Source organism: Heterobasidion irregulare (assembly GCF_000320585.1).
Source record: "Heterobasidion irregulare TC 32-1 unplaced genomic scaffold scaffold_02, whole genome shotgun sequence".
Lineage (NCBI taxonomy): Eukaryota > Fungi > Basidiomycota > Agaricomycetes > Russulales > Bondarzewiaceae > Heterobasidion > Heterobasidion irregulare.
In genome coordinates, this window is record NW_009258198.1 from 1,545,134 (window position 1) to 1,559,648 (window position 14,515).

At 43.0% G+C, this 14,515-nt stretch overlaps 10 protein-coding genes across 10 annotated transcripts; 3 read left to right on the forward strand and 7 right to left on the reverse strand.

Moving 5' to 3' along the window:
• Positions 1 to 85: 85 nt before the first annotated feature.
• HETIRDRAFT_43873 (uncharacterized protein) lies at positions 86 to 259 on the forward strand (the record flags this gene model as incomplete). The annotated part of the gene is made up of 1 exon (XM_009543498.1): positions 86 to 259. A coding segment is annotated over one exon (174 nt), but the record flags the coding sequence as incomplete, so codon positions are not given.
• Positions 260 to 810: 551 nt separating this feature from the next.
• On the forward strand, positions 811 to 963 carry HETIRDRAFT_42970 (uncharacterized protein; the record flags this gene model as incomplete). The annotated part of the gene is made up of 1 exon (XM_009543466.1): positions 811 to 963. A coding segment is annotated over one exon (153 nt), but the record flags the coding sequence as incomplete, so codon positions are not given.
• Positions 964 to 4,429: 3,466 nt separating this feature from the next.
• Positions 4,430 to 4,750, reverse strand: HETIRDRAFT_310231 (uncharacterized protein; the record flags this gene model as incomplete). The annotated part of the gene is made up of 1 exon (XM_009544155.1): positions 4,430 to 4,750. A coding segment is annotated over one exon (321 nt), but the record flags the coding sequence as incomplete, so codon positions are not given.
• Positions 4,751 to 6,192: 1,442 nt separating this feature from the next.
• Positions 6,193 to 8,618, reverse strand: HETIRDRAFT_115196 (uncharacterized protein; the record flags this gene model as incomplete). The annotated part of the gene is made up of 7 exons (XM_009544156.1): positions 6,193 to 6,278; positions 6,363 to 6,536; positions 6,873 to 6,879; positions 6,983 to 7,039; positions 7,086 to 7,165; positions 8,061 to 8,147; positions 8,210 to 8,618. 7 exons carry the CDS (start codon positions 8,616 to 8,618, stop codon positions 6,193 to 6,195), a joined length of 900 nt encoding a protein of 299 aa, XP_009542451.1.
• A 29-nt stretch (positions 8,619 to 8,647) lies between these two features.
• On the reverse strand, positions 8,648 to 8,871 carry HETIRDRAFT_168180 (uncharacterized protein; the record flags this gene model as incomplete). Its single annotated transcript, XM_009544157.1, has 2 exons — positions 8,648 to 8,786; positions 8,837 to 8,871. 2 exons carry the CDS (start codon positions 8,869 to 8,871, stop codon positions 8,648 to 8,650), a joined length of 174 nt encoding a protein of 57 aa, XP_009542452.1.
• Positions 8,861 to 9,136, reverse strand: HETIRDRAFT_310608 (uncharacterized protein; the record flags this gene model as incomplete). The annotated part of the gene is made up of 1 exon (XM_009544158.1): positions 8,861 to 9,136. A coding segment is annotated over one exon (276 nt), but the record flags the coding sequence as incomplete, so codon positions are not given.
• A 1,608-nt stretch (positions 9,137 to 10,744) lies between these two features.
• HETIRDRAFT_43228 (uncharacterized protein) lies at positions 10,745 to 10,987 on the forward strand (the record flags this gene model as incomplete). Its single annotated transcript, XM_009543479.1, has 1 exon — positions 10,745 to 10,987. A coding segment is annotated over one exon (243 nt), but the record flags the coding sequence as incomplete, so codon positions are not given.
• A 770-nt stretch (positions 10,988 to 11,757) lies between these two features.
• HETIRDRAFT_311549 (uncharacterized protein) lies at positions 11,758 to 11,922 on the reverse strand (the record flags this gene model as incomplete). The annotated part of the gene is made up of 1 exon (XM_009544159.1): positions 11,758 to 11,922. A coding segment is annotated over one exon (165 nt), but the record flags the coding sequence as incomplete, so codon positions are not given.
• Positions 11,923 to 12,530: 608 nt separating this feature from the next.
• Positions 12,531 to 12,795, reverse strand: HETIRDRAFT_311624 (uncharacterized protein; the record flags this gene model as incomplete). The annotated part of the gene is made up of 2 exons (XM_009544160.1): positions 12,531 to 12,639; positions 12,695 to 12,795. The coding sequence occupies 2 exons, from the start codon at positions 12,793 to 12,795 to the stop codon at positions 12,531 to 12,533; spliced, it is 210 nt and encodes a 69-aa protein (XP_009542455.1).
• A 356-nt stretch (positions 12,796 to 13,151) lies between these two features.
• Positions 13,152 to 13,454, reverse strand: HETIRDRAFT_247268 (uncharacterized protein; the record flags this gene model as incomplete). Its single annotated transcript, XM_009544161.1, has 1 exon — positions 13,152 to 13,454. A coding segment is annotated over one exon (303 nt), but the record flags the coding sequence as incomplete, so codon positions are not given.
• Positions 13,455 to 14,515: the final 1,061 nt, after the last annotated feature.

Below are 14,515 nucleotides of genomic sequence, written 5' to 3' on the forward strand. Positions count from 1 at the left end.
TCCTGCACTAGCCAGAAACACCTCTATCTGGTGCAATCATCATCCCTAATACATATGGAATATATCTGAAGAATCTATAGCCTGGGATCTGGGTTCACAAGTCATCGCCATGTCAGAAGGCATTTGTAACAAACTAGCGCTCATCTATGATCCTGAAATTGTCCTTAATATGCAGTCGGCGAATGGTAAAATTGACCGATCCTTGGGCCTGGCATGCAATCTTCTATTCCTCATTGGTGACATTACCCTGTACCTATAAGTCCACATTATCAGGAACCCAGCCTATAATATTCTCCTCAGTTGGCCTTTCGACATCCTTACCAAAAGTATCATTAAAAATTATTCAAACAAAGACCAGATGATCACCATCAGCAACCCAAACATAGAACAACAAGCCACCATTTTGACAATCCGGTAAGGGCTCCCTCAAGTTCTGCACCGAAGACAAGTGGGTTTTTGTGATTCAATAAATTGATCTAGGATCAAGAAGAAGTTGCACTGATCATTTCTACCGATCATGATACCCCCAATTTCCTACTTATTGAAGCATCCTCAGATTTTTATTTTCCATTTCCCTCTTGTTGTGATTTTTGTCTCAAGTACATTATGGCCTCTAATTTGGGGCCCAAAAATCATCTCAAAAATAATCCTGATTCTGATATGTTGTCCTTATTTTCCTCAGTTATCCCTGAATCTTTCCATTCTACTAATATCACCAACCAGGTTGCCATCTTCACTGCCAAGCACAAGTATAAACCAGTCATATAGAAAACATGACTGGTCTTGGCTGACCTCCCCAAAAAGTTCTGAATCATTTGGAACATCTTTGGTAATCCTCTCACTACTCTTCTAAAGCTGATACCAAACCCCCCACCCTTCATGCTGACCAGTAGATATATAGCCAAACAATGTGACCTCATCGACAAAGTTCACTCAGATGACTTCCTTTGGCTGGCCAAATAACAGCTCATGCACCATTTTATGTGTCTACAAGAGATGGGATTTGCCTGGGACAATTGAGAATGTGGACGTTTCTGCAAAGACTTCTTTCCTCCAGTCAATATGCCAGTGGTCGAACACAAGCCCTAGGTTCAACACAATATTCTGATTCCACTAGGCATTTATGATAAAGTGTGCTGGCTTATCAAAACCCAGATTGCCGCTAGAGTCTATGAGCCGTCGAATTCTTCTCACTGATCGTGCTAATTTATGGTCATCAAAAAGACAAATAACACCTTCACTGGCACCAAACTCTGAATTGTTCACAGCCTCAAACCTCTGGATGCAGTTACCATCTAGCATTCAAGTATGCCCCCATATACCGATCAGATCACTGAATAGTTTGCAGCTTGCGCTTGTGGTGGCATTCTGGATCTCTATGTTGGATATGACAAACAAGGGCTCACTGAATTATCTTGCAACTTTACTACATTCCAGACCCTGTTTAGTGCCCACCAACTTGTCACTCTGCCTATAGGATGGACAAATTTGGTCCTGATCTTCCATGACGACATTACCCACATCCTCCAGCCAGAGATCCCAGACACTACCATTCCTTTTATTGACAATGTCCCAATTCCGGGCCTACCAACCTGATATGAACTTCTGAACAGCAGCTTCGGAGCACATCCTCATCTGGAAAACCACCCCTTTGTATTAAGCTCTAATTAGTTCTATTTATGCATAATTAAGAATGATTAGGATTAGACATTTTTAGCTTACTCCCCCTTTAAACCTGTTCTAATTAGACATAATTTTCCTAAATTAGGAATTATTAGGATTCATTATAACTTGAAATTTCGGAAAAATCATAATAAATCAAGCATCATAGTTCTCATAGCCTTCTTATAGAGTCATGTCTATTAGAGCACTAGTTCAATACCTAAACACAGAATATACCTTATAACAAACTTGCCTTCTGCCAGAGTTGAACCAATAACCTCATGTATGCAAGCACTCGGGACAGATGCTCTAAGCCACTAAGCCACAAGGTCTAAGATATAAACTTGGCAATCTAAATAAGTAGACATAATATAGGCAACCTCAACATCTCTGATTTTATTCAACATTTATCTTTTCTCTATCTTATAAATAAATAGGTCAATGAATACCTAAAAAGTCAGGTCTTTCAGGATTTAGTTTAAACACCAGCTAAGAAGATAATAAACCAATGGAAAATCAATAATACACTTTATATAGGATAAAAATAAATTATGGCACTTACACAATTTGGACTGAGAATGTGTAAAACTATGATTGAGTGTAATATTCAATGGGACTCTACTAATATAGACAATACTACCTTTATTTGCAAATTTGATCAAAAACATGATTATGAATAATCAAGATCTAATAAAGAGAGAGGGGTTTTCCAAATAGCCACTAGTGAGGTAAAGGGTAGGGACAAGAGTATATATATATGGCATGCCTATATATAAATAAGCACAAGATTGTTGGAGGTGATCTTAATATGCTTAATGCATATATTTCCTATATGGCAGGCAAATATATCATTCTGGCACCACATACTAATATGACTGTCTTTTCCACAGCCTAATAGCTAGAGGAAAACACCAAGTTTGAACATCTTCTGTATAACAAGGCAATAAACAATATAAATAGTGCTAAAAAATTATAATATCAATAGTGATGATGATTGTGTGCTGCATAAGACAGTATTAACCACTATACTAATAGACAAGGTCTACAAGGCTGCATATAGCATATCCCTAAGTCTAACCCACATGTTGTGTCCTATAATGACCAGTAGCAGGCATTGGCTAACAATGACAACTTTAATGATCTTATGTGCAAGGCCAAGGTACCTAGGTCTTCATAGCCTCTTGTGGCAGCTGCCAAGCTGCCAACAAAGTGACTGGGGGCATCAATGCACATTTCTCTCTTTCTATATCCCTTATAAAAGCAGCTGGAAAGTCAGCAAAAGAGCTACAAGATCATGGTATAGGCATATATGAAGGAGAGTAATATGCTGAAATAGTATAGAATGTGCCACATCTTTACCTTCTCACTGATAGAGCAGTAGTACTTACTATTTCCTACTGATAACCAAAGACTTCTTAGTATAGAATTAGTGCTAATATCATGAAATTAGAAACCAATCCAATGCTCACAATGTGTTGCTCCCAATTAGGAAATTAGACACTTTTAGATACTATTAACACTTTTAGATACTTTTAGACACTATTAGATATAATCTGCAGCTAATACAAGGGGGTGTTTTTCCAGATGCTGACAACCCCAGCATATGATGGTTTGTATGGGAGCACTTTCAAGGCCTCAATCAGGTGGTTCAGCAGATGAAGTATAGTGGAGGAACATTTTCAGAACACAAGGCAACACTCTGTGCAGCCAAAATCACAGTCGTAGGTCATTGCTGCATATATAAAGGAAGGTTTCCCAACAAGTCTAGGGTAAAATTGATTATGAAGTGAGGACCGTGCAGGGATCTCTCCGATGTTTGGGCATTTTTGGGAATGATCAGGGTTGTTTGGATCTTTATTTGGAATTTTGCATACAGGGCATATGTACTGACTATGTTAACATGCAAAGATTTTCCATTTGTGTTTGGCCCAGACTAGATAGTGGCCCAGGATGACCTCCAGTCAGCACTTCTTGAATTGCCAGCCTTTTGACTGATCGACTATGGGTTGGCAGCCAATGTCATCCTTACCATCAATACCTCACAAATTGCGGTTGGCTTCCATCTCTGTCAGTGCGCACTTAACAATTCATGGGTTTGGTACTATGCCCGATTCAGCTCCATCACCCTAAATGACTGCAAATTGTGATTCTCCCAACCTAAGCTCAAACTCTATGGCCTCTTCATGCCCTCCAATCACTCAAAATGTACCTCATTAGTGTTTGGAACCTGATAGTTGAAGTAGACACACACTATATCAAGGGCATGCTCACTAATCCAGATCTTGAACCCAGCGCCAGCATCAATTGGTAAATCATCTCTATCCTCACCTTCTATTTCACACTTTTCCATGTCCCTGGCATCTCTCACAGCCCTGATGGTCTCTCCCGATAACTACCACAACCCACTAATTGACCCAAACCTAAAGACAACTTTGATGACTAGATTGACAATCTCTATGGCTTCCTCCATCAGATCAACAACATATTCCCCACCACCAACTCAACCTCGACAACCGCCATCTTTACCTTCTCACTCATAGGCGACCTCCCAACCAATGCTAACTCTAATGATGAAGGCCCAACCATTGACAATTCAGATATCCTAAGATTGTAGAAAGCTTTGGAAGCCAAAGAATGCCTATGGTTGGTCTATGACTGGCACTGAACATTGGTTTGGCCCCCTTCTCTTTCCGACTCTGAATATGCGACTTTCCTGCAATATTGCACTGAGTTCTTCATTGCAGCCGACAAGCTATGGATAAAAGACTCACATAGTCGACACAAGATGGTTGCAGCCCCCTCTAGTTAGATCACAATTCTCACTGCCGCCCACGACAATGTTGCTCACAAGAGTTTCTATACCACAACTGCCTTGATTGCCAAACACTTTTGGTGGCCGTATATGAGGCGAGATATTTCCTGGTTTGTTTGGACATGTCACCTTTGCCAGATTCACCAAACTCGCAACATCCTCATTCCCCCAACTGTCGCAACGCCTACACCACTCTTCACAAAAATGTATATGGAAACTATGCACATACCAACTGCCAGTGGTTTTAAGTATCTCATTCAAGGCCACTGTGTGGTATCACACTACCCCAAATTCCAGATGCTACAATGTGAAACAAGCTTAGCTGGATCTTTGAGGATATCCTATGCCGATGGGGAACACTGGTAGAGATAGTCTTTAATAATGGGCTAGCATTTGTCAAAGCACTCAACCAGCTAGCAAAGAAGTACCATGTTTGGCACATTTGCATTTCCAGCTACAATTCCCATATAAATGGCATTGCCAAACAACCTTACTTCGATATTTGGCAGGCTCTGTTCAAGGCTGTTGATGGAGACTAGGCCAAGTGGAATTGTGCTGCTTATTTTGTATTCTGGGCTGATTGTATTACTGTTCAGCACCAAATGGGTTGTTCCCTATATTTTGCAGCTACCAGCACCCATCTTCTCCTTCCCCTTGACATTGCTGAAGCCACCTATCTTCTACTACTACCAACCATGACTCTCAGCACCATCAACATCATTGCTTGATGTGCCATCACTTTGCAAAAATGCTAATTGGACCTTGCCTACCTTTGCAGCTTGGTAGTTGGCGCCCGTGTCTAGGCCACCATACAATTCAAACAGTAGCATTCGGCCATCCTTCACAACTTCAATTTTCACTGATGCTCACTTGTCCTGATGCACAACACAGCCATAGAAAAGGTGCTCAATTGGAAGATGCATCTATGGTATTTAGGTCCTTTGCTAGTAATTTCTAGGAATTGGAGAGGAGTGTATATTTTGGCCGAACTCGATGGATTGGTCTTTGATCAGCCAGTTGCAGCATTCCGTGTTATTCCTTATTTGCTTGTAGGTCTCTGAAGCTCACCGACCTTGAAGCTCTCTTCGACATCTTGCAGGAATGCCTTTGGGCTATGGAAGATTCCCAATTGATCAATGATGATGCCGAAGACAATAGTGCTAATAAAGATACTGACACTAGCTTAGTCCAATCGGCAAAAGACAATAATGTGGCTTCAGCAACCTCTAACTAGATCCCACCCTTCTACCCTTTGCTCTCTTTGGTCAGTGACTGGGGACAGTCACAATTTTAGTAGGGAGGAGGATTCACAGATATACCCATTCCTTATCTTCGTTTATTTGTCATAGACATGGACTGACACCCAATCATTTCCACATCTCTTAGTACTTTTGCCACCAACTGATTGCCGACCAAATAGTTGGCACTCATTTTCCCTATCACTCATTCAAGTACCAAGCTGCATTGAAGACTTCTTTTGATTTATACAAAACCATAGGGTTTTATGCCTGTGATGACATACTGAGGCTTCCCCTAATATTTCAATTTATTTTCTTCATTTTTGCCAAATGCTTTGCTTACAAGTACATTCACAGTCATTTCACCAACTGATTTCCCAAACGACACCTCTAGTCTTTGCCAAATGTCTCATTCATCTCAGGACAGTCCTTTCACTGTTATTTTACATTTTACTATACTACAGACACCTTAAAACTACTTTATACATTGGGAACAAAGTTGCCCAACACCAACATTCCCAAATCCTTGGCATCCAATGAGTCTTCCACCAACACCACATCCAAAACTGCCGATCCACCCAAACATGCCTCAAGAACCTCCAACTCACCCTGCCACATTACGATCGAATGTACTAGTGAGGCACACATACCTTTGGCCATAGTAATGTGGTACCAAAGCTCTGATGCAATGCCTTGCACGATGACAAAAGATAGGTGAGAGGAGTCAGGCAGGGTAGGGACAGCAGAGGAACAGGGATGGGAAGGGGCTAGGATAGTATGGGTGGTGGTTGGGAAATGCTGGATGGGTTTCCAAACCCAAACATCTAGACAATATGATAAGCTCACAGCCCAGCAATAACCAACTAATTACTCACATTTGGTCTATATGATACTTTTGCTGACAGATTATTTGGGGATGAGTACCTCAACCTTATACTTCTTAGTTAGGCACAATGGTTCTGGCTCCCCCAACTTTTTTGCCACTTTCACTTTTAACTTTCCTTTTCCCTTTGACTTCCCTTTGTCCTTCAGCATCCACCTGGGCTAGAAGCTACAGCCTTTATGCTTCTTAGAGCACTTCATACAAGAAACTTGGCTAGCCCTCATGTAGCACCAAAAAGCTATAGTTGTAAACTTAGTGGCACACTAATGGCACATATATTTGGCCTAGAAGAAAGAAGGGTCAGCAAGTAACAAAAGGTGGCAAGAGGGAGGGAACTTATGAGGACATTATTCAGCAACAAGCCCGGAGGATCCTGCAGCAACTTACCAGCTCCATTTTACTCCACGAGAGGCCAAACAGACAACATTCAGCCTGTGCCAGGACCTAGAGGAAGCACGACACATCTAGCAGTCAGTGTCAGTTGACACACTGATATGCTAGAGGTGGCTCTAAGTGCCAAGCACAACACCAAAACAACCTCTAATGCAAGGGGGGTGCTGGATCTAGTATCTAATATATAAGGAATTGTTAATTAGGACTTGAGAAAGTGAGGGCGCACTAAAGAGTAATGAGGGGGGTGAGATTAAAGTGCCCAAATGGTTTTAGTACTGCACTGAACACCAACCAAACATTTGGTTGGTTGAGTTAGGTCAGGGAGGCAATTGGTGACAAAAAGGTAGTGTTGTGACCAACAACTATGTGCTTTCAGAGCCACACGGGACTCTGATAATATACAAGGGAAGACAAGGGGTATAAGCAAAGAGACAAGTATAAATGCAAACAAGGCCAAATGACAAGGATAACAAGTTTTTGGGAGTCAACAAAAACGATTTCGATAGTTGAGATGAGTATGAATGAGCTCTAAACTGTGGGATGCAAAAGCTGGTTTATTCCAGAGTTGTATGTAGGGTTTTATAGTAAACAGTACCCCTAAGTAAAATATCAAACACAAAATGAGAGTAGATGTCAAATAGGTGCCAAGCCCTAGTGATCAAAGAAGATAAGAAGGTAGGTGAGATGTCTATATGGGTTCCAAAGGTGATAAGGTAAAAGTTAATCAGCGATGGCAAAATCCCAAACATTTGGGATCCATTGCTCAAGTGTAGGTAGCAGGAACAAGCATTGGCAAGCCAATGAAAATAAAGAAAATGTAATGTATGACCAGGATGGCCAGGTAATGGTGCAAGATTGCATTTGACCGACCATGTGGAAGCCGGAAAGATAAGTAATAAGGACCGACCAACTCACAGAGGACATTGGCTGACATGAAATACTGGCTCCAATTTTATAAACACTTATTGTAACACTCCTATGCAGTCATGGTAAGTATGTGAAGTATGGGTGAACTGACAAAGTGCTGCTGAACATTCTTCGGTGGGTTATGGTTGGTTAGATGAGGACCGACCATGTTTAGTAATAGTTGGTGTCTTTGGTACTTTGTCTAGCACTGTTTGGTATTTTCTCAAGGCTTCCCGAATACCTTCCTCGGACCCTAGCATGGGTGAATGCTTATCAATGCGAACTCGATGACAATGGCAGCAGCCAATTGCTTACCCTTCACATTGGTCAGGGCAGTGGTGGCGACCAGGCCCATGCTCATTTGGTCCAGGGCATTGTTTACGGATACAAGCTCCAAATCATTGGCAGATGGGTCAGGATAAGAGGAGTCAGTGGATAGATTGGGACAAGAGAAGGACACAGTGGCAGAAGGAAAAGGGGAGCAAAGGAAGAGAGGATTAGGAAAGGTAAACTCTGACTCCAGCTTGGCCAGCTGACAATTACCCTGTTTAGGATCAAGTGACCCATTGAATATGGCCTCCACCAAGGCCTTCCAATGCCACTGATGATTTTCTTCAGCCAACCGATATGTAGTAGCAGCCTGCATTGCCTCGGCTTTTTTAGCCTCATATTTGGCAATAATAACCTGTACAGCCTCCTCTGCCAGGGCCTGTTCTTCAGCCATTTATTGCTATTTCTGCACTGCAAAGCATGCTATATGCTACAGCAAGATGCGCGACCCCTAGGCAAGCCAGTCATTAGTGGTAACATGATCAAGGCCACTGTTAGCCTTGGCAACCTAGGCTGTGAGTTTGGGCATGTCCTGCCCACACGCCAAATAATCGAAAATAGCCTGCAAGGATGTTAGCAGCCAATAGAAGGCAAAGGGATGGACTGACTTACCACTTGTTTGGCAAACCCCTGTGCCTAGGCCTCATAATCTTTGTCCTCGGCAGCACTATTAGGAAGGGCAAGCATGTACTCTCTAAGCTTGGTTTTAAGGACAGAAAGGATAGAGGACATGTTGGAAGGCCAAAAGGATCGGACAAGAAGACAAAGTGGCAGGAGGATGGCGATGAAGGACTTAGTTGCTGGAGAATCAACAATTAGCAGGGGATTGTGGTCACCTGACAAAGCCCTGTGCCACTGTACTCGGCAAAGGCCACAATACGCACCACTGCTTTTTGCTAACACAACTCTTATACTAGTATCTAGCTTGGGCACTAGGACTCAGCCACCCCTTTACCTAATCAGTTGCCATGCCACAAGAGTTTGCTGGCACTGCTTTGGTCTCTTACACACATTAACCTGGGCCTTTCCATACCATCGCTCTTTGCTGATTTACCGCCTTTTGCCACACTACTCCCATACCTCAGCCATATACTCACCTAATCTGATCCCACTCAAGTTTTTCTATGCCTTTATCCCAGTCTCTATGCCACAGGACTTTGCCAACTCTGCTTCAATCACTATTGTGCACACCATAGCTAGTCTTCCTATGCCACTGCTCTTTACCGATCATTTTCCCACATAACTTGCCACATCACCACTTATTTTCCATGCCACTTTTTCTATGCCACTTTTTCCATGCCACTTTTTTCTGTTCCAACTCATAGCCACTAACCACTGACCGAGGACAATCAGGATTTCAGTAGGGAGATAATGAGCATGCACTAGTGTCTAAGGGAGGTATTCAGAAAGCTTTGGGGAGACACCAAACAGCACTAGACAAGTACCAAAGACACTAACTTGCACCAACCATGGTTGGTCCCTACCTGACCAACCATAACCTACTGAAGAACGTTCGGCAGCACTTGGGTCAGTTTACCCATACTTCACATACTTATCATGACTGCATAGGAGTATTACAATAGGTGTTTATAAGATTGGAGCTAGTATTCCGTGTCAGCTAATGTCTTCCATGAGTTGGTCAGTTCTTATCACTTATCTTCCTGACTTTCATATGGTCGGTCAAACACAATCTTGCACCATTTTACTTGGCCACCTTGGTCATATATCACATCTTCTTTATTTTCATTGGCTTGCCAATGCCTGTTCTAACTACCTACACTTAGGCAACGGATCCCAAATATTCAAAATTTTGCCATCGCTGATTAACTTTTACCTTATCACCTTTGGAACCCATATGGATATCTTACCTACCTTCTTATCTTCTCTAATTGCTAGGGCTTGGCGCCCATTTAACATCTACTCTTATTTCGTGTTCAATATTTTACTTAAGGACTCTGTTTACTATAAAAACCTACATACACCTCTAGAATAAACCAGCTTTCGCACCCCACAGTTCAGAGCTCATTTGCACTCATCTCAACCATTGAAATTGTCTTTGTCAACTCCCAAAACTTGTCATCCTTGTTGTTTAGCCTTATTCATGTTTGTACTCATCTCTTTGCTTGTACCTCTTATCTCCCCCCTCCTTTGTATATTGTCAGAGTCCTGTATGGCTCTTGAAGCATGTAGCTGTTGGCCACAACACTATCTTCTCATTACCAACTGAATCGCTGACATGACTGACCGAACATTTGGTCAGTGTTTGGTGCAGTCCTAAAACCATTCAGGTGCCATAATCCTATACTCCTTGCTACTTCCCAGTACGTCATTGATTTCTCAAGCTATCACTAACGATTCCTTGTGTATTAGATACTAGCTCTAGCACTCCCTGCATAAGAGGTTGTTTTGGTGTTGTGCTTGGCACTCAGAGCCACTTCTATCATATCAGTGCATCACAAATACTTGGACATCTTTAGTGAACAAAAATTGCAGCAACTTCCGGAACACATCTACTAGGGCCATGCCTTCGATCTAAAACCCACATTCAAAACTCAGACGCCCAAGATATATGCCTTGAGCCCTGAGAGGCATGATAAACTAGGAAAGTTCATCATGGAACACCTTGCAAGGGGAACCATTCGCTGGTCCATGTCACCTACAGCTGTCCCATTTTTCTTCATAGGAAAGAAAGATGGAAAACTACGGCCGATACAGGACTACCACCATCTGAACTCACACACCATTCTGAATGTCTCCCATTAATACAAGGAACTACTGGATGTAATAAAAGGGGCCATAATTTTCAGCAAACTGGATGTGCGATGGGGATACAATAATATATGCATTAAGGAAGGAGACAAGTGGAAGGCCACATTCATCACCCCCCTGGGTTCATATGAACCAATGGTGATATTTTTTAGCTTAACCAACTCTCCCACCACCTTCTAGGCCATGATGAACATGATTTTCCAAGAACTCATTATGGCTCAAAAAATAATAGTATATATGGATGATATCCTCATCTTTTCCAAATCCATAGTGGAACATATTCACATCCTAAATCATGTTTTCCAGATCCTACATGACAATGATCTTTACCTAAAACCAGAAAAGTGTGAGTTCTATAAAGAGAAATTTAACTACCTGAGGTACATGATCTCAAAAGACTATGTTGCAATGGAGAATTCTAAGGTGGATGCGATAAAAGACTGGCCAATCCATACATAGTTTGAGACATTTGCTCTTTCTTAGGTTTAGGAAATTTTTACAGGCACTTCATTGACAAATTTTTGCTCATTGCGTGCTCCTTACACAACCTCACCAAGTAAGACAAAAAATGGAACTGGACTCAGAAATGCCAAGATGCTTTCGAATGATTAAAGAAAGCCTTCATTAGCCAACCCATCCTAAATTACCCGGATCTTACATGCCCATACTAACTTGTAATGGACACATTGTTAATTGCCTATGGAGCTACCCTCCTACAAGAAGGAAAATATGGTGATTGGCACCCAGTCACATTCATCTCTAGATCATTCTCCCCAGCTAAACAAAATTATAACATCCATGACCATGAACTTTTGGCCATCATAAAAGCTTTGGAATATTGGAACCACTACCTCGAAGGAGCATGACATCCCTTCGAGATCTAGACAGACCATAAAAACCTGGAACACTTCCAAACAGCACATGATCTGTCATAAAGACATGCCTATTGGAGCCTTTATTTAAGCAGATTCAACTTTATACTCAGCTATAAAGCAGGATTAACCAATCATTCAGATGCTCTGTCTAGGTGTCCAGATCTAAGTGAGGGGGTGGAATCTGACAATAAATTCCAAATCCTACTTCCAGCCAAACTTTTCAACAAGGCAAGTGAAACTGAAGTGGAACTGGACCAAACTATGCACATAAAATCCATGGAAATCATATCCTTAGACCTTATTTCCCTCATCCGACACTCGCATTCAGAACATGATGCTTTGATAGGCATAGCTCTCACAAAATTACTATGAGAAGGCCCATAAGCAATAAAAGGAGATCTAGGAAAATGGACACATGAGGACAGAATTACTAGGCAAAATGGCTACATATATGTCCCTAAAGATGACGCTATCCGAAGACTCATCATCAAGACACACCACAACACACCAGCCATAGGATATCCAGGTAGAGCCAAAACCTTAGAAATGGTACAACGACACTATTAGTGGCAAAACATGACCAAATTTGTCTATGATTATGTGGATGGATGTGCTACATGCCAATCCATGAAGAACTTGACACATAGGACATGACCCCCTATTCACCCCCTAGAAACCACCAATGCTCCTTGGCAATTTATTGTTGAGCGCAGTGACAAAGAAGCGACTGGCACAGAGAGAGTGCCAAAAAGAAGCTCTATAACAACAGGACTGTGGTCCAGAGGGTAAGAGTCTGAGTAGATACAAAGAACAGAGGGGAGCGCACCTGTGGTCCAGAGGGTAAGAGTCTGAGGAAAGAATCACCCTCAGACCATGGGTATTTAAGTTACACAGAACAATAAGAAACGAAAAAGGAAGGTATGACATCAACAGGTCATTGCAGGTGAAACATCTTACAAAGCGGTCAAAAGCTCCACCTGGAGCTCGGTCCGGAGTGTCAATGACATTACACAGGACTGCCTCAGCCGGCTAACCCGGTAAAATAACTGAAACAAGGTGAGACAAAGTAAAAACAAAGTGAGACAGTCCAAATGGAGAAAGAAAGCAATATACCTGCTCTGGGAACGGCTGTAGGGCCGCTCCCAGCTGTAGAGACGAGTTGTCAATGAGTCCTAAAGGTGGCACCCATGTGGCATGGCTGCTACATCACCCAGAACGGCCAAAAACAACACACCCTCCTGATTGCACGCCTCTACAGTGTCCAAAACACCTTCCTAATGCGGCAGATCCTCTAGTCCCATCAAACTATAGCAAATCTTTACCTTCTCAGGTGGAACAGCCTTTGTCAGGATGTCTGCAGCGTTGTCTGCAGTAGGAACGTAGGCTGGCACAATCACACCAGCCTCTACCTGGTCCCTGAGCCAAAAGAAACGAAGATCGAGATGCTTTATCCGCCCATGGTGCTCTGGATTCTTGCTAACTGCAACAGCCGACTGGTTATTGACACGGAGAATTGATGGCTCAGACAGAAAATAGCCAAGTTCAGTCAGCAAATTGCGCATCCAGACAATCTCCCGGCCCGCATCAATGGCAGCAATGAATTCTGCCTCTGTGGTCGACTGTGCAACGAGTCCCTGAAGCTTGAAGCTCCAGCTGATCACTCCAAAGCCAATGCGCAACACATATCCACTAGTGGACCGTCCATTGTCTGGGTTGCCTGCATGATCAGCATCACAGAACGAAGTAAAGAGCTCCTTGGAGTCGGTGGGACCATAGACGAGTCGATAATCCAGGGTGCCTCTCAGATAGCGAAACAAATGCTTTACGGCCTTCCAGTGCACAATCCCAGGATTTGAGTTGAAACGGCATAGGACAGAGACCGTGTGGGCGATGTCAGGACGAGTGGCGAGTGCAAGGAACAGCAATGAACCGACAGCAGAGATGTAGGGAGCCTTCTTTATGTACTCCTTGTCCTCAGTCAATACAAGAGCCATGGAGACAGAGAGATTGGTGCCAGGGACCATGGGAGTCTTCACAGGGGTCGAGTCGGCCTGTCCGTAACGCTCCAGCATGTCTAGGATGTACTGGCACTGGGAGAGCATCAAGCGACGATGGGCGCGATCCCTCGCAATCTCTATCCCAAGAAGAGCGGTGGTGGGTCCCAAATCGCGAAGCTTGAACGACCTAGAGAGCTCAACGACAAGATCATCGAGCAGAGACAAGGAATTCAATGCAAAAGTGCAGTCATCCACAAAGACTGGCAGAATGACCTTGACCTGATCCTTGGCATAGATATAGATGCTGTTGTCAGAGTAGATCGCCTTGAATCCCATGCGCTCCAGTACCACCTTGAGCTTCTTGTACCACAGCCGACTTGCCTGCTTCAGCCCATACAAGCCCTTCATCAAGCGACAGACCATCTCAGGACCTCCCTGCTCAAATCGTTCAGGCTGCTTCATGTACACCACAGTATCCAGATCGCCATTGATAAACGCATGGGAGATGTCCACAGAGCGCAGGTGAAAGTCCTCGAGGGCAGAGAGAGCAAGGATGGCACGAATGGCTGCAAACTTGGCTGTGGGGGCAAATGTCTCAAAGTAATCAAACCCAGGGCACTGACTGAAGCCCTTGGCGACGAGACAAGCCT